The sequence below is a fragment of the Choloepus didactylus genome, chromosome 24 (genome assembly GCF_015220235.1).
Source record: "Choloepus didactylus isolate mChoDid1 chromosome 24, mChoDid1.pri, whole genome shotgun sequence".
Taxonomy (NCBI): Eukaryota; Metazoa; Chordata; class Mammalia; order Pilosa; family Megalonychidae; genus Choloepus; species Choloepus didactylus.
Genome location: NC_051330.1, coordinates 17026875 through 17045169, shown reverse-complemented (window position 1 = coordinate 17045169; position 18295 = coordinate 17026875). Strand labels below are relative to the sequence as shown.

The window sequence follows — 18295 nt, the reverse complement described above, 5'->3', positions numbered from 1 at the left end:
AAACAGTGACAATACCGAATATTGGCAACCATATGGAGACATTGGATCACTCACACCTTGCCAATGGGAATTAAAATGTGCAGAAAAGTTTGGCAGTTTCTTTAAAAACTAAACATGCAACTACCAAATGACCTAGCCATTGTACTCCTGGGCATTTATTCTTGAGAGAGGAAAATTTATGTTCATACAAAACCTGTGCATGAGTTTTCACAGAGGCTTTATTCATAAGACTCCTAATTGGAAACAATCCAAATATGCTTGAATGGATGAATGATTAATCAACCTGTGATATATCAGTACCATGGAATACTCCTTAGGAATAAAAATGAATGACCTATTGATACACACAGCAAACTAGATAAAGCTTTGGAGAATTCTCCTGGGTAAAAAAAGCCCCTATCCAAAGATTACAAATTTATGGCTCCATAACATACTTGAACTGAGAAAAGTACAGGAATGGAGAACAGATCAGTGTTTGCCAAGTGTTAAGGAAGGAGAGAGGATGGGAAGGAAGTAGGCATGGTTATGAGAGGACAACCTGACAGGCCTTGTGGTGATTACCCTAATAGCATTTCCTTAATGGCACTGAGCATCTTTTCAAGTATTTATTGACCATTTGTATATCTTCTCTGTAGCAAAGTCTGTTCAAATATTTCTCCCATTTTTACATTGGGTTTTTTTATTTTTGTTGTTGAGTTGAAGGACTTCTTTATATATTCTGTATACTAAACCCTTATTGGATATATGGTTTCCAAATTATTTTCTCCCATTCTATTGGTTGTCTTTTCATTTTCTTTAAAATGTCCCTTGATACACAAAATTTTTAAATTTTGATGAGTCCAATGTATCTTTTTTTTCTTTTGTTGCTCATGCTTTGAGTTTAAAGTCTGAGAAACCATCGCCTAAGGCAAGGTCCTGAAGATGCTTCCCTATGTTTTCTTCTGGGAGTTTTGTGGTTTTAGTTCTTATACTTAAGTCTTTGATCCATTTTGAGTGAGGTAGGGGTCCACCTTCCTTCAGCACACAGACGTCCAGTTTTCTCAGCACCATTTGTTGAGAGACTATTCTTTTCCCACTGTTTCAGTTTGCTAATGCTGCCATTATGCAAAATACCAGAAATGGATTGGCTTTTATAAAGGGGGCTTATTTGGTTTCAAATTTACAGTTCTACAGCCATACAAGTGTTCAAATCAAGGTATAATAATGAGTATACCTTCACTGGAGAAATGTCTATGGCATCCTGAAAACCTGTTAGCTTTGACGGCACATGACTGACTTCTGCTGATCCCAGGTTCTGGCTTCAAAATGGCTTTCTCCCAGGACATTTTTCTCTGAGTCTTGGGGTGTTCTCTTAGTTTCTCCCAGGCAAACTCTGGACTAGCAAAAGTCTACTTTCAATGGCCATCTCCAAAATATCTCTCCTGGCTACAGCACAGAGCTCCTTCTGTCTGAGGACTTACAGGGCTCCAGTAAACTAATCAAAAGCCACACTGAATGGGCAGGTCCACACCTCCATGGAAATAATCTAATCAAAATTTTTACCTACAGTTGGGTGAAGTCACATCTCCATGGAGACAACCTAATCCCAATATCCCACAAGATTGGATTAAAGATCATGGCTTTTTGTGGGGGACATAATATATCCAAACCAGCACACCCACAGAGTGAACTTGGCACCTTTGGTCAATTGTTCAAAGATGTGAGGGTTGATTTTTGAATTCTCTGTTCATTTCTATTGGTCTATATGTCTGTCCTTGTGCCAGTATCATACTGTTTTTATTACTGTGTGTTTGTAATAAGTTTTAAAATGAGGAAGTTTGAGTCTTCCAACTTTGCTCTTATTTTTCAAGATGGCTTTGGCTATTCAGGCTTAGTCCTAATCATGCACACAGTCACTCCAAGATGAAAGTGTTTTTCACAGAATTCTTTTTGTCTCTCTCTTTGATCTCTCTGTTAAGCTGTATGCTCATTTGGTATTACACCCATCACTTAGGTGTCACTAATTACTGACTGATTGCTGTATTGCTTTTGACAGTGCTGTGGGTCTTCAACAGTTCAGCAGTCTGGTTCAATTAAATTTGGATGTTGTTTGGGAGGTAAGGGGGCTTTTATTGGCTGTCTCTCTCTGGTTAATTAGCTGGCCTATTGCTTAGTTTGTTACTCTTAAATAATCAGAGCTGTTGTTTTCAAGAGCACTCTTAGGCCTGAACATCCCCACAATCTATATTAAAGTCAGTTATTTTGGGAAGAGATATGGAGCTCCCTTTTCTTATGAACTGCTTTCTACCCCTGGACAGAGTCTATTTGTGCTGAACAGCAAATAGTCTCTGGTGTCCTTATTTTGCCTCTCCCATTATGGAACATTTGCTCTATGGGCAAGCTGAGGAGAGAAACCAGAGTCCCAGCTTTCTGTGTTCCATAATCTCTATCCTGCAGAGGGGTGCTGGCTACAGAAAATAAGCTCCCAATCTCTTGGACACACTCACCAGGAGTTTAGCCTCTTTGATGAAGTTGTAGGGGTTGAGAAATGCTGGCAACCTACCCCTTCTGATGAGATGCAGTACCCTTTTATTGGGAGCTAAGGAAGCAAGAGCCCTGTCTTCTTGGTCATACTAACTCAGAGTGGAGTTTCCATCAAGCTGAGCTGGAAGGGCAAGATGTATGGCTCAAATACTTCAGACCCTTACTGTTCTTACTGAGTGTTCTAGTTTGCTAATGCTGCCATTTTGCAAAATACCAGAAATGGATTCACTTTTATAAAGGGTGTATGTTTTGTTACAAATTTACAGTCTGAAGGCCATGAAAATGTCCAAATTAAGGCATCAACACAAGTATACCTTCAGCGAAGGAAGGCCAATGGCATCTGGAAAAAACTGTCAGCTGGAAAGGCATGTGGATGGTGTCTGCTGATCCTAGGTTGTGTTCCAGTTCTTCTCTCAGCTCTGGTGCATTCTTCAAAATGTTGCTCTTGGGGTGTTTTGTCCTCTCTTAGCTTCTCTGGAGCAAACACTGGGCTAGCATCTCCAAAGTGTCAGCAAAAGTCTGCTTTCCGTGGCCATCTCCAAAATATCTCTCTGAGCTGCTCTACAAAATGTCACTCTCAGCTGGTCTGAGATCCTTTTGTTTGGGAGGTCTTTTATAGGACTCCAGTGATTAAATTAAGATGCACCCTGAATGGGCAGGGTGCATAACTCCATGGAAATAATTCAATCCAACATTTCACCCATAGTTGATAGAGTCACATCTCCATGGAAACACTCAATCAAAGGATTCCACCCCAATCAGTACTAATACATTTGCCCCTACAAAATTGCATTAAAAACATGGCATTTTGGGGGGCATAATACATTGAAACTGGCACACTAAGTTTTTTTTTTTTAATCATCATTTTATTGAGATATATTCACATACCACGCAGTCATACAAAACAAATCGTACTTTCGATTGTTTACAGTACCATTACATAGTTGTACATTCATCACCTAAATCAATCCTTCATTAGCACACACACAAAAATAACAAGAATAATAATTAGAGTGAAAAAGAGCAATTGAAGTAAAAAAGAACACTGGGTACCTTTGTCTGTTTGTTTCCTTCCCCTATTTTTCTACTCATCCATCCATAAACTAGACAAAGTGGAGTGTGGTCCTTATGGCTTTCCCAATCCCATTGTCACCCCTCATAAGCTACATTTTTATACAATTGTCTTTGAGATTCATGGGTTCTGGGTTGTAGTTTGATAGTTTCAGGTATCCACCACCAGCTACCCCAATTCTTTAGAACCTAAAAAGGGTCGTCTAAAGTGTGCGTAAGAGTGCCCACCAGAGTGACCTCTCGGCTCGTTTTGGAATCTCTCTGCCACTGAAGCTTATTTCATTTCCTTTCACATCCCCCTTTTGGTCAAGAAGATGTTCTCCGTCCCACGATGCCGGGTCTACATTCCTCCCCGGGAGTCATATTCTACGTTGCCAAGGAGATTCACTCCCCTGGGTGTCTGATCCCACGTAGTGGGGAGGGCAGTGATTCCACCTTTCAAGTTGGCTTAGCCAGAGAGAGAGGGCCACATCTGAGCAACAAAGAGGCATTCAGGAGGAGACTCTTAGGCACAAATATAGGGAGGCCTAGCCTCTCCTTTGCAGCAACCGTCTTCCCAAGGGTAAAACTTATGGTAGAGGGCTCAACCCATCAAACCACCAGTCCCCTATGTCTGTGGTCATGTTAGCAACCATGGAGGTGGGGTAGGCGAATACCCCTGCATTCTCCACAGGCTCCTCAAGGGGGCACTACATCTTTTTTTTTTCCTTGTTTTTCTTTCTTTTTTTTTTTTTTTAACTTTCCCTTCTTTTTTAAATCAACTGTATGAAAAAAAAAGTTAAAAAGAAAACAAACATACAATAAAAGACCATTTCAAAGAGACCATAACAAGGGAGTAAGAAAAAGACAACTAACCTAAGATAACTGCTTAACTTCCAACATGTTCCTACTTTACCCCAAGAAAGTTACATAATATAGCAACATTTCTGTGAACTTGTTCCTACTATATCCATCAAAAATTAACAGACCATAGTCATTTCTGGGCATCCCCAGAACGTTAAATAGCTTATCTGTTCTTCTTGGATTATTGTTCCCCCTTCCTTAATTGCTCTCTACTGCTAGTTCCCCTACATTATACATTATAAACCATTTGTTTTACATTTTTCAAAGTTCACATTAGTGGTAGCATATAATATTTCTCTTTTTGTGCCTGGCTTATTTCGCTCAGCATTATGTCTTCAAGGTTCATCCATGTTGTCATATGTTTCACGAGATCGTTCCTTCTTACTGCCGCGTAGTATTCCATCGTGTGTATATACCACATTTTATTTATCCACTCATCTGTTGAAGGACATTTGGGTTGTTTCCATCTCTTGGCAATTGTGAATAATGCTGCTATGAACATTGGCGTGCAGATATCTGTTCGTGTCACTGCTTTCCGATCTTCCGGGTATATACCGAGAAGTGCAATTGCTGGATCGAATGGTAACTCTATATTTAGTTTTCTAAGGAACTGCCAGACTGACTTCCAGAGTGGCTGAACCATTATACAGTCCCACCAGCAATGAAAAAGAGTTCCAATTTCTCCACATCCCCTCCAGCATTTGTAGTTTCCTGTTTGTTTAATGGCAGCCATTCTAACCGGTGTTAGATGGTATCTCATTGTGGTCTTAATTTGCATCTCTCTAATACCTAGTGAAGCTGAACATTTTTTCATGTGTTTCTTGGCCATTTGTATTTCCTCTTCAGAGAAATGTCTTTTCATATCTTTTGCCCATTTTATAATTGGGCTGTCTGTACTATTGTCATTGAGTTGTAGGATTTCTTTATATATGCAAGATATCAGTCTTTTGTCAGATACATGGTTTCCAAAAATTTTTTCCCATTGAGTTGGCTGCCTCTTTACCTTTTTGAGAAATTCCTTTGAGGTGCAGAAACTTCTAAGCTTGAGGAGTTCCCATTTATCTATTTTCTCTTTTGTTGCTTGTGCTTTGGGTGTAAAGTCTAGGAAGTGGCCGCCTAATACAAGGTCTTGAAGATCTTTTCCTACATTATCTTCTAGGAGTTTTATGGTACTTTCTTTTATATTGAGATCTTTGGTTCATTTTGAGTTAATTTTTGTGTAGGGGGTGAGGTAGGGGACCTCTTTCATTCTTTTGGATATGGATATCCAACTCTCCCAGCCCCATTTGTTGAAAAGACCATTATGGCTCAGTTCGGTGACTTTGGGGGCCTTATCAAAGATCAGTCGGCCATAGATCTGAGGGTCTATCTCTGAATTCTCAATTCGATTCCATTGATCTATATGTCTATCTTTGTGCCAGTACCATGCTGTTTTGACAACTGTGGTTTTATAATAAGCTTCAAAGTCAGGGAGTGTAAGTCCTCCCACTTCGTTTTTCTTTTTTAGAGTGTCTTTAGCAATTCGAGGCATCTTCCCTTTCCAAATAAGTTTGATAACTAGCTTTTCCAAGTCTGCAAAGTAGGTTGTTGGAATTTTGATTGGGATTGCATTGAATCTGTAGATGAGTTTGGGTAGAATTGACATCTTAATGACATTTAGTCTTCTTATCCATGAACATGGAATATTTTTCCATCTTTTAAGGTCCCCTTCTATTTCTTTTAGTAGAGTTATGTAGTTTTCTTTGTATAGGTCTTTTACATCTTTGGTTAAGTTTATTCCTAGGTACTTGATTTTTTTAGTTGCTATTGAAAATGGTATCTTTTTCTTGAGTGTCTCTTCAGTTTGTTCATTTCTAGCATATAGAAACATGACTGACTTATGTGCATTAACCTTGTATCCCGCTACTTTGCTAAATTTGTTTATTAGCTCTAGTAGCTGTATCGTCGATTTCTCAGGGTTTTCTAGATATACGATCATATCATCTGCAAACAATGACAGTTTTACTTCTTCTTTTCCAATTTGGATGCCTTTTATTTCTTCGTCTTGCCGGATTGCCCTGGCTAGCACTTCCAGCACAATGTTGAATAACAGTGGTGACAGCGGGCATCCTTGTCTTGTTCCTGATCTTAGAGGGAAGGCTTTCAGTCTCTCACCATTGAGTACTATGCTGGCTGTGGATTTTTCATATATGCTCTTTATCATGTTGAGGAAGTTTCCTTCAATTCCTACCTTTTGAAGTGTTTTTATCAAAAAGGGATGTTGGATTTTGTCAAATGCTTTTTCAGCATCTATTGAGATGATCAATTGATTTTTCCCTTTCGAGTTTTTAATGTGTTGTAATACATTGATTGTTTTCCTTATGTTGAACCATCCTTGCATGCCTGGAATGAACCCCACTTGGTCATGGTGTATGATTTTTTTAATGTGTCTTTGAATTTGATTTGCAAGTATTTTGTTGAGGATTTTTGCATCTATATTCATTAGGGAGATTGGCCGGTAGTTTTCCTTTTTTGTAGCATCTTTGCCTGGTTTTGGTATTAGATTGATGTTAGCTTCATAAAATGAGTTAGGTAGTGTTCCATTTTCTTCAATGTTTTGAAAGAGTTTGAGTAAGATTGGTGTCAGTTCTTTCTGGAAAGTTTGGTAGAATTCCCCTGTGAAGCCATCTGGCCCTGGGCATTTATTTGTGGGAAGATTTTTGATGACTGATTGGATCTCTTTGCTTGTGATGGGTTGGTTGAGGTCTTCTATTTCTTCTCTGGTCAGTCTAGGTTGTTCATATGTTTCCAGGAAATTGTCCATTTCTTCTACATTGTCCAGTTTGTTGCCATACAGTTGCTCATAATATCCTCTTATAATTTTTTTAATTTCTTCAGGATCTGCAGTTATGTCACCTTTTTCATTCATTATTTTGTTTATATGGGTCTTCTCTCCTTTTGATTTTGTCAGTCTAGCTAGGGGCTTGTCAATCTTGTTGATCTTCTCAAAGAACCAACTTTTGGTGATATTTATCCTCTCTATTGTTTTTTTGTTCTCTATGTCATTTATTTCTGCTTTAATCCTTGTGATTTCTTTTCTTCTACTTGGTTTAGGATTGGTTTGCTGTTCATTTTCTAGCTTCTTCAGTTGATCCATTAGTTCTTTGATTTTGGCTCTTTCTTCCTTTCTAATATATGCGTTTAGTGCTATAAATTTCCCCCTTAGCACTGCTTTTTGCTGCATCCCATAGGTTTTGGTATGTTGTGTTCTCATTTTCATTCGTCTCTATATATTTAGCAAATTCTCTTGCTATTTCTTCTTTAACCCACTGATTGTTTAGAAGTGTGTTGTTTAACCTCCAGGTATTTGTGAATTTTCTAAGTCTCTGATGGTTATTGACTTCTAATTGTATTCCATTGTGGTCAGAGAATGTGCTTTGAATAATTTCAATCTTTTTAAATTTATTGAGGCTTGTTTTATGTCCCAGCATATGATCTATTCTGGAGAAAGTTCCGTGAGCACTAGAAAAGTATGTGTATCCTGGTGATTTGGGATGTAATGTCCTGTATATGTCTGTTAAATCTAATTCATTTATCAGATTGTTTAGGTTTTCAATTTCCTTATTGGTCTTCTGTCTGGTTGATCTATCTATAGGAGAGAGTGATGTGTTGAAGTCTCCCACAATTATTGTGGAAACATCAATTGCTTCCTTTAGTTTTGCCAGTGTTTCTCTCATGTATTTTGTGGCACCTTGATTGGGTGCATAGACATTTACGATTGTTATTTCTTCTTGCTGAATTGCCCCTTTTATTAGTATGTAGTGGCCTTCTTTGTCTCTCAAAACATCCCTGCATTTGAAGTCTATTTTATCTGAGATTAATATTGCTACACCTGCTTTCTTTTGGCTGTAGCTTGCATGAAATATTTTTTTTCATCCTTTCACTTTCAGTTTCTTTGTGTCCCTGTGTCTAAGATGAGTCTCTTGTATGCAACATATTGATGGTTCATTTTTTTTTATCCATTCTGCAAATCTATATCTTTTAATTGGGGAGTTTAATCCATTTACATTCAACGTTATAACCGTGAAGGCATTTCTTGAATCGGCCATCTTATCCTTTGGTTTATGTTTGCCATATTTTTCCCTCTCTCTATTAATATCCTTTATTGTACCCATACCGAATCTCTTTAGTACTGAACCTTTCTCCAAGTCTCTCTGTCCTGTCTTTGTTTCTCTGTCTGTAGGGCTCCCTTTAGTATCTCCAGTAGGGCAGGTCTCTTGTTAGCAAATTCTCTCAGCATTTGTTTGTCTGTGAAAAATTTAAGCTCTCCCTCAAATTTGAAGGAGAGCTTTGCTGGATAAAGTATTCTTGGCTGGAAATTTTTCTCACTCAGAATTTTAAATATATTGTGCCACTGCCTTCTGGCCTCCATGGTGGCTGCTGAGTAGTCACTACTTAGTCTTATGCTGTTTCCTTTGTATGTGGTGAATTGCTTTTCTCTTGCTGCTTTCAGAACTTGCTCCTTCTCTTCTGTGTTTGACAGTGTGATCAGTATATGTCTCGGAGTGGGTTTATTTGGATTTATTCTATTTGGAGTTCGCTGAGCATTTATGATTTGTGTATTTATGTTGTTTAGAAGATTTGGGAAGTTTTCCGCAACAATTTCTTTGAATACTCTTCCTAGACCTTTACCCTTTTCTTCCCCTTCTGGGACACCAATGAGTCTTATATTTGGACGTTTCATATTATCTATCATATCCCTGAGGTCCATTTCGATTTTTTCAATTTTTTTCCCCATTCTTTCTTTTATGCTTTCATGTTCCATTCTGTCATCTTCCAGGTCACTGTTTCGTTGTTCAACTTCCTCTAGTTTTGTACTATGAGTGTCCAGAATCTTTTTAATTTGGTCAACAGTTTCTTTAATTTCTATAAGATCATCCATTTTTTTATTTAGTCTTGCAATGTCTTCTTTATGCTCTTCTAGGGTCTTCTTGATTTCCTTTATATCCCGTACTATGGTCGCATTGTTCATCTTTAGTTCTTTGAGTAGCTGCTCTAGGTGCTGTGTCTCTTCTGGTCTTTTGATTTGGGTGCTTGGGCTTGGGTTATCCATATCGTCTGGTTTTTTCATATGCTTTATAATTTTCTGTTGTTTTTGGCCTCGTGGCATTTGCTGAACTTGATAGGGTTCTTTTAGGGTTTGTAGACCTATTGAAGTCCTTATCTCTAATTTATCAGATCTACAGCTTCGTGGAGTACACTTTCTCTAACTAACCAGCAGGTGGTGTCCACGAGCCACCTGTTCTCCACAAGCCAGTTCTCCCCTGCTTAGCCTTTTTGGTGAGTGGGGGAGTGAGTCTTGTGGGGCCCAATTGGTGTACCAAGCTTGCGTGTGTAGTTGGTGTTGCCTGCCCTGTATGTGGAGCGTGTTTCTGGGCAGTTGGAGTGGGGGGGTGGCCCTAACAATCAAATCTCCCTGGTGATCCTAGAGTTTTAAAGCTGCTGCAATAGTCTAATCCTTCAGTTCAGTCCTACCACAGTTTGTCTCTACCACTGACCCACAAGTCCTTGGTATTGGCGTATGGCTCCTGAGACTTGCAAGTGGGCCCCTCTTCCAGGCTGTGCACCCCGGGTCCTCTGTTGAGGGATGACTGTGCTATGTCACAGGTGAGTGCCGTCCCCCCAGGGCAGTTCTGGGCTGCTGGGCTGTGTAGGGAGGCTCCCAGTCTGCTGAAATGATGGCTGAATGGGGCTTTGTTAATTCACACTGCTCCACCTTCCCAACTCTGGGACAATCAGCTGAGGTTGCAGGGAAGGCTAATGTCCACGCCCAGTTTTGTGGTGTGTGCCTGTTATTTGAAGCACTTCCGTCACACTGGGTTGTCTGGGGCAGCTCTGGGCTATGGGGCTGGCGATGGGCAGGAGTGTTTCCTGTCCACCAGGATGGTGGCTGTGAGCGGACACCCCCCTTTTCTTGGGAAGTTGTGGTGTTTAGTGAATTTTCTCAGCCACTGGATTATTGCCTTTTGTCTCAGAGCTCTCTTAGTTCTGCTCTTGACTTGACATGCTCAAATTGCAATTCTTTGAAGCTTTCTGTATTGGGCTTCTTAGATTAATTTTTTTATAAAAACAAAAAATTATTAAAAAAAAAAAAAAAAAAAAAAAAAAAAGGGCCCTCCTCAGAGATCTAATGGGTTATTGAAATGCTAAGAGACAAAGCAACCAGGGCCATTAAGGAAAGGTCCACAGGGCAGAGAGATAAGCTTTTCTTTGGGATTTGCATATGCACCTCACGGCCTGAGCTCCGCCCTTCCCCTTTCTGTGTTCACCAGAACTCCAAAAATCCTCTGCTTTCATTTTGGAGTTTTTCGTGTTGTTTTTTTTTTCTGTGCCTGTTTCCTCTCTGCTGGGCTGGCTGCTCTCAGATTCTCTGGTGTCTGGTCTCAGTCTATCTATGGTTGGAGTTTGGATCAGTAGAATGTGTTTCTGATAAGGGTTGCCACCGCAGTTCTCCCTTCTCCTTCCCGGAGCTGACAGCCCCTCCTCCCCCGGGACTGAGCCTGGCAGGGAGGGGCGCGGGTCCCCTGGCCGCAAAAACTTACAGATTTTGCTGATTTCAGCAGTTCGACATTTTCATGAGTGTTGTATGAAGTATGCCCAAAGACAGATTCCTCTGTGGTGTCCAGTCCACGCAGTTCCTGGCTTTCTACCTACTTTCCTGGAGGAGTAACTAAAACATCTAAGTTTTACTAAATTTTCTTGCATAAATATTTATTCTTTCATTGCATGTCCTTAGGACAGTTTCCAGACTTTATATGATTGATCTTTTTTAAAAATTGTTTTTCCCTGCTTTGCATATTTCACAAGATAATGTGTCAGCAGAGCTCCTGACACCATCAGGAAGCAGAATTCCTGATTTATATTTTGCTCACTTTTAAATTGGGTTTTTGTTTTCTTATTATTGAATTTCGAGAGTTCTTTATTTATTTTAGAAAAAAGTCCTTTATCAGGTATATGATTTGCAAATATTTTCTCCCAATTTGTGGTTTGATTTTTTATTCTCTTAACAATGTCTTCCAAAGAGCAAATATTTTTCATTTTAATGAAGTCCAATGTGTCAGTCTTTTCTTTTATGCACTATGGTATTGGTGTAGTATCTATAAAATTTTGTTAACACAAATTGACAAAGATTTTCTTCTACAAGTTTTATAGTTTTAGATTTTACCTTTAAGCATAAGCATATTGAATAGTGGTCCTTCAAAAGATAATGTCCATGTCTTAATCCTCAGATTGTGTAAATGTATAAATCAGATGTGTAAATCAAATTACATCTCTGTAAATCAGAAATGGATATCGGATTTTGTGAAATGCTTTATATTCATCTATTGAGATGATTGCATCCTTTTTTTTGTTTTTAATTTGTTAATATGATGGTTTACATTGATCAGCATATTAAATGTCCAACTAATCTTGCATTCCCTGAGAGAAACTCCACTTTGGTTATGATGCATCCTCATGTTTATATACTTCTGTGTTCATTTAATAAAATGTTTAAAATTTTTGTATCTATGTTCATGAGGGATATTGATCTATCATTTTCTTTTCTTGAAATATTTTTGTCTGGTTTTGGTATCACAGCAATTCTGGTATCATAGTATAAATTGGGAAATATTCCTTCTTCAATTTTCTGGAAGATTTTGTGAAGAATTGGTGCTAATTTTTCACTAAATGTTTGGTAAAACTCACCAGTGAAACCATCTGGGCATGGAGTTTTCTCTGTGAGAAAGTTGTTAACAAGAAATTCAATATTTAATAGCTATCCAACTTTACCATAGATTTTTATACCATTTACATTCAAATGTGATCATGGATATGCTTAGGTTTGAAGTTATTATCTGTTTGTCCTATTTGTTCTTTTTCCCCTTTCCTAGTTTTCTGCCTTCTTTTTGATTATTTATGATTCCATTTTGTCTTCTTTGTTGGCTTATTGGATATGACTACAATATCTGAGAATCATTTTTGTGTATAACTTCTCTAATTATGTCTATGGCTGTGAGAGTGAAGGAGTTAAAACAATAAGATTATAAAGCCTTACTCCACTTTCAGGGACCCAGAGGTGGTGCTGATTGCCTCTTATGAGGAAATTTTACAGACACTTGCTCCCTGAATTTGACTCATTGACAAGTCCCTGTGAAGATACCAGATCCCTCAGCCATGGGCAAGAGGGCACCAGGTGAGGGGCAAGGACAGCATCATTTGCCAAGAAGCAATTATGTTGAAGTTCATTATGAATTGCTTGTAGTAAATGATCAGATAAGGAGAAGTTAAGACCCCAGATCACTTACATCAATTAGTTTACTCAGTCATTCAACACGTTTCCGTTAATGTACTAACACACGAGCAAAGCTCACAGCATCACTGCCACAAAATCATTTCTTGTTTGGTAATAGTCTCTACAGAAAAGCCACATGGGCAGTGAGCAAGTAGAGATGGAGAAACCACAGGCAGGGCAAGGAACATAGTGATGGTGGTAACTCAAAGCTTATGATTAGAATCTAGATCTCTTATGATTAGTCATTTATTTATGGGATGTGCTTGCATGTTCAGAAGCTTGACTAGAGGGTAATCTGAACCTCTGCTGAATTTAATCCAAATAATCTGATAATTCCTTGTAATTAATGCCAAGAGTATTTCTCAATCTTTTAAAGGGTTCATTCATAATGCAAATAAATATTGTCCCCGTGATGCAATCTTCTGTACAGTACTGAGGAAGTCCAGTTGTGCCCAACCCAAATTTCTCTGCAACACTACAGCAGAGAACAGGGGCTAGTTAAGGTGGACAGAATTGATAAATACTACTCAATGACAATTCCGACAGTCAGGTAATTAGTGGACAACAGGGCAGAGAAAGGAAGATCTCTGAGCAATCACCAGGAAGTCCCTTCCAACATTTCTTAGTCTATAACTCCAGGGAGTCCTTCCTCCAAGATCCTCATCTTGCCATCACTGCTAGCCTCAGCTTTACCAATGGGCAAACTCATGCCCATTTTCACAACCCCTAATATGATAAGAAATGGATAGGGAGGCTGAAATGTATGTTTCCCACCAAAAGCATTGCATAGGGGGGCTGAGCGTCTTATGCAAGTGCCACAAAAATATGCCTGCATTTTAATAATTTGTGGATACAGGAAAAATTTCTCCTTAGGTTAACCACCTCATATGCTGAGGACACTAAGATTTATTAATTCTATTCTGCTATGCCTCCAACCTGCTGCTAGTCCTTTATAAGCTATACACCAGCCCTGCAAGATGGTTATTATCATCCCCATTTTAAAGATGAGAATAGTGTGGCTCAGAGACAGTAACTGACCTCAGCTAGGTCACAAAACCGCTAAATGGCATTTAATCCCCTAGATGATGTGTAGTCTAAAGAACATGGGTTTGGGTGTCACAGAGGCTTGAGTTGGAGGTTTCTACCATTCCCTTACCATGTGACCTTGCACAATTCACCAAACTTCTATGTATTTCATTTTCTGTGAGAAAAATGGGAATAATAATAGTAGGGTACTTTTAGAGATTAAGTGAGAATATTTCTGAAGTATAGTGGCTGTAAAATGTGTTAGTTATCGTATTTACATTTAAATATATTTTTTCAAAAACATAACCCCCATAACATTCAGAAAAAATTATTTGATTTTTTTGCAGTATAAGGTCATGTTTAGATATTAAATATATAATTACAAAAAAAAGAATAATTTAAAATACAAGTCAAAATTTGTAATGCCATATAGTAGGGCATATGAAAAGTAAAAAGAAAATGTGGAACATTTTCAGACTTACAAAGTTTTTAAATGTATCTTGCTCTAATTAATAGCATAAAAATTTTATAAGGAAAATGAAGTGATATTTTACTGTGTCCAGTAAACAATATTATAACGGTATAATCTTCATCAATTTTTATTTAAAACATTTTCTAATTCTGTAATCCAGAATGTTATGGCAATGAGTTTCTATATTAACTTGTTCCTAAATATTTTGAATAAAAATTTGTTCCAAATGTATTCTGAGTTAGATTTTAACCTACACACAGAAATGAACCCAGAATGAATCACCAATCCTTTGTTTTAAAAATTTTAAGTATTTTTTTGTTAGAGAAGTTGTGGTGTTACAGAACAATCATGCATAAAATACAGGATTCCCATGAAACACCCCACCACAACACCTTACATTGGTGTGGAGCATTTGTTACAATTGATGATAGCACATTTTTATGCTTGCACTATTAATTGAAGTCAATGGTTTAACTTAAGGTTCACCATTGTATAGTGTAGTTCCATACATCTTAAAAAAAAATTTGTTCTGTAACCATATATACAATATAACATTTTCTCTTTTTAAAAATTTTTATTCTGTAACCGTATATACAATATAGCATTTTCTCTTTTAATCATATTCAGATATACATTTCAGTGCTGTTACTTGTGTTCACAATGCTGTGCTACCATCACCACCATCCATTACCAAAACACTAAAAACAGTGCTGGGGAAACTGGATCCCCACTTGCAAGAAAAAGGAGGACCCCCACCTCACACCATATACAAAAATCAACTCAAAATGGATCAAACACCTTAATATAAGTGCTAGAACTATCAAAACCCAGGAAGAAAATGTAAGTAAGCTTCTCAGTGCCTTGTGTTAGGCAGTGATTTCTTAGACTTTACACTAAAAGCATAAGCAGCAAAAGAAAAATAAATAAATGGGACCTCATCAAAATGAAAAATTTTTATGCCTCAAAGGACTTTATCATGAAAGTAAAATGACAGTCTAATATTTGGAAACCACCTATCTGATAAGCATTCAAAATCCAGAATATATAAAGAAATCCTTCAACTTAACAAGAAAAAGATAAATGACCAAATAAAAAAATGAGCCAAAGACTTCTCTACAAAGAAGATATATACAAATGGTCAGAAAGCACACACAAAAGTCATAGGCATCTCTCCAAAGAAAATATATACACATGGTCAGAAAGCACACAAAAAGATGTTCATTATCATTAGCCATCGGGGAAACGCAAGTCAAAACCACAATGAGATAGCATTTCACACCCATTAGAATGGCTGCTATTAAAAAAATGGAACATAACAAGGGTTGGAGATGATGCAGAGAAATAGGATCTTTCAATCATTTCTGGTAACAATGTCAAATGGACCAGTTCTTTTTAAAGCATTAAAAATTTCTTAATAAAGCAACCGACTGAACAAAGTAATAATAGCAATAACAATATCACTAAAAGAAATAATAATAAATGCACTATTCCAGACATTAGTTAATGCTTACACTCCACTAGAGACAGAGCAGTTTTATTGTTGTTCAGAAAATTCATGAAGACCTTTTAACCCTTTCCTCTTTTAATTTTAAGGAAAACCAGGTGGGAAAGTGTCCCAGAATGGTGGAGTAAGAGTCACAAAAATGCTGCTCCTCCATAAAAGCAATGAGAACACTAGGAAAATCTGCCAAAACCATTTTTTTTTCAGAACTCTTCTAAGAAAGAAAGGCTTGCAGCAAAATCAGTTTTATCAAGAGAAAAAGGTAAATCACAGTAAGAATGGTGAGCTTTGTGGTGCTTTAACTTTCCCTAATCCCATTCCTCTTTCCCCACCTCTACAGTAGCCTTGGAAACTAACTACACAACTATAATAGTTGTGAAAATCCACAGCTTGGCTGCCACTGGAGGGGAAAATGTATTTGGTTCTCCCCAAAATCCCCATTTCTTGAGGAATGTCACTATTTGATCTGCCTGGAGGCTCAATGGAAAGCTCCATTTTCAAGGCTTCTCTATTTGACCTGACTCAGAGCTCACTATCCAAAGGGCATTTGTTGAAATGTGAGCAAAGGTATCCACAAACATTTTAGGAAAACAATCAGCAGTAATTGTTTAACATCATAGCTGCCTGAGGCTGAGTTACAAGTTGGAATGCATACAAGACCTGAAAGGAAAAGGAGAAAAATGAGATATCCATAGTGGGTTTTGAAGAGCTCTCACCTATTCCTGGGAATCTGTAAGGCTTCATGTCTGCACGGAACTGTGTACATGATCAGGAAGGCCTGAAGAGGCACTCAGCTTTCACCTCTGTCTGATCTTGAGGCTGTCCTCAAGAAGTGAAGGCCACGGCAGAGTTGTAAACTGCCTATGAGAGCATTGAGCACATGTCCCAACACATGAGAGCCCTTTGGAAAAGTCTAGAAGGCTTTTGGGTTCAAGGCATTTAAGGAAATCTCTGTATAATCATTAGCTGACCACTAAGATAATCAAGCAGAAATTTCAGTGGCCTCACAGGCAAAGAATACATATTTTACATAATTAGTCCAGAAAAGTCACCATGCAAAGAAACAGCAGCAACAGCAAATAACAACTAGCAACAATGAAAAACTCTGGGGGAATTCGATTTCTGGAGTTGATATATTTTTAAAATATCCAGTTTTCAGCAAAAAAATATGAACTATTTAAAGAACAGGAAAATATGACCCAGGGCAAAAAGAGCAGTGAATAGAAACTGTCTACAAGAAGCCCAGACATTGGACTTACTAGACAATGAGTCTAAGTTAGTTATTATAAATATGTTCAAAGAACTAAGGGCAACCTGTCTAAAGAATTAAAGGAAAGTATGGGAGCAGTGTGAAGAGGCGAGAGTGACCCCCGGACCGACAAAAGCCCATGCACCGCTGCATCCCCGCGTCCAGCGCCCATGTCCTACCGCCGTCGCCACCATGCCCAAGAGAAAGGCTGAAGGGGATGCTAAAGGAGATAAAGCCAAGGTAAAAGATGAACCACAGAGAAGATCTGCAAGCTTATCTGCTAAACCTGCTCCTCCAAAGCCAGAGCCCAAGCCTAAAAAGGCCCCTGCAAAGAAGGGAGAGAAGGTACCCAAAGGGAAAAAAAGGAAAGCTGATACTGGCAAGGATGGGAGTAACCCTGAAGAAAATGAAGATGCCAAAATAGACCAGGCACAGAAAGCTGAAGGTGCTGGAGATGCCAAGTGAAGTGTGTGCATTTTTGATAACTGTGTACTTCTGGTGACTGTACAGTTTGAAATACTATTTTTTATCAAGTTTTATAAAAATGCAGAATTTTGTTTTACTTTTTTTTTTTAAAGCTATGTTGTTAGCACACAGAACACTTCATTGTTGTTTTTTGGGGAAGGGGCAAATGTCGCTAATAGAATGTCTCTGAAGCTGGGTTAATATGGAGGAAAACATCTTTCCCCTCTGATTTTGAGAGACTTCCTCTTTACCCCCAGGAGATGGGATTCCCTAATATTGACACACGTTAGCCACCTTGACGCAAATGCCTTATATGGAAAAACTAAAATTCGTTTTTATGTCCTCTTCTCCCTCTTAGCCTTCAGCATAGACTTGGCTCCCTTAAACCTGTTGGGGCCTGACCCAAAAGAATTGGTTACCAGAATGTCGGGCGATTTGGACCTTCCAGTGATGCCCCTGAGATGGCATCTGACAAAAGAGCAGTGAGTCCTTGTTTAGGTTGTGGATCTTAAAACTGATGATTCTGCTGTTCTCATTTCATTTTCTGAAAGTCAGTGTCGGCTCGTGAAAAGTTGTCAAACAACATGCTAAATGTGAAATGTCAACCCTCACTCTGAAACTTTCCCTGTTCAGAGCATCAAATGAAGACTTCATTGGTTTTTATAGTGGCTGTCTGATTTTGGTAGTCCATTGAAGAAGGGAGTTTGAAAGTTGTTGTATACTGTTACCGATTGTCTGTCCATGTCCTGCCTGAAATACCATGATTGTTTATGAAAAGTATCTTTAATAAAGCTGGATACAATTTGGCTTGGAAAAAAAAAAAAAAGGAAAGTA

The 18295-nt window shown here is 38.3% G+C and overlaps 1 protein-coding gene across 1 annotated transcript; it reads left to right on the top strand.

Moving 5' to 3' along the window:
- The first annotated feature begins 17188 nt into the window (after positions 1-17188).
- LOC119520054 (non-histone chromosomal protein HMG-17-like) lies at positions 17189-17691 on the top strand. Its single transcript, XM_037817806.1, has one exon. It carries the CDS (start codon positions 17189-17191, stop codon positions 17459-17461), a length of 273 nt encoding a protein of 90 aa, XP_037673734.1. The 3' UTR covers positions 17462-17691.
- Positions 17692-18295: the final 604 nt, after the last annotated feature.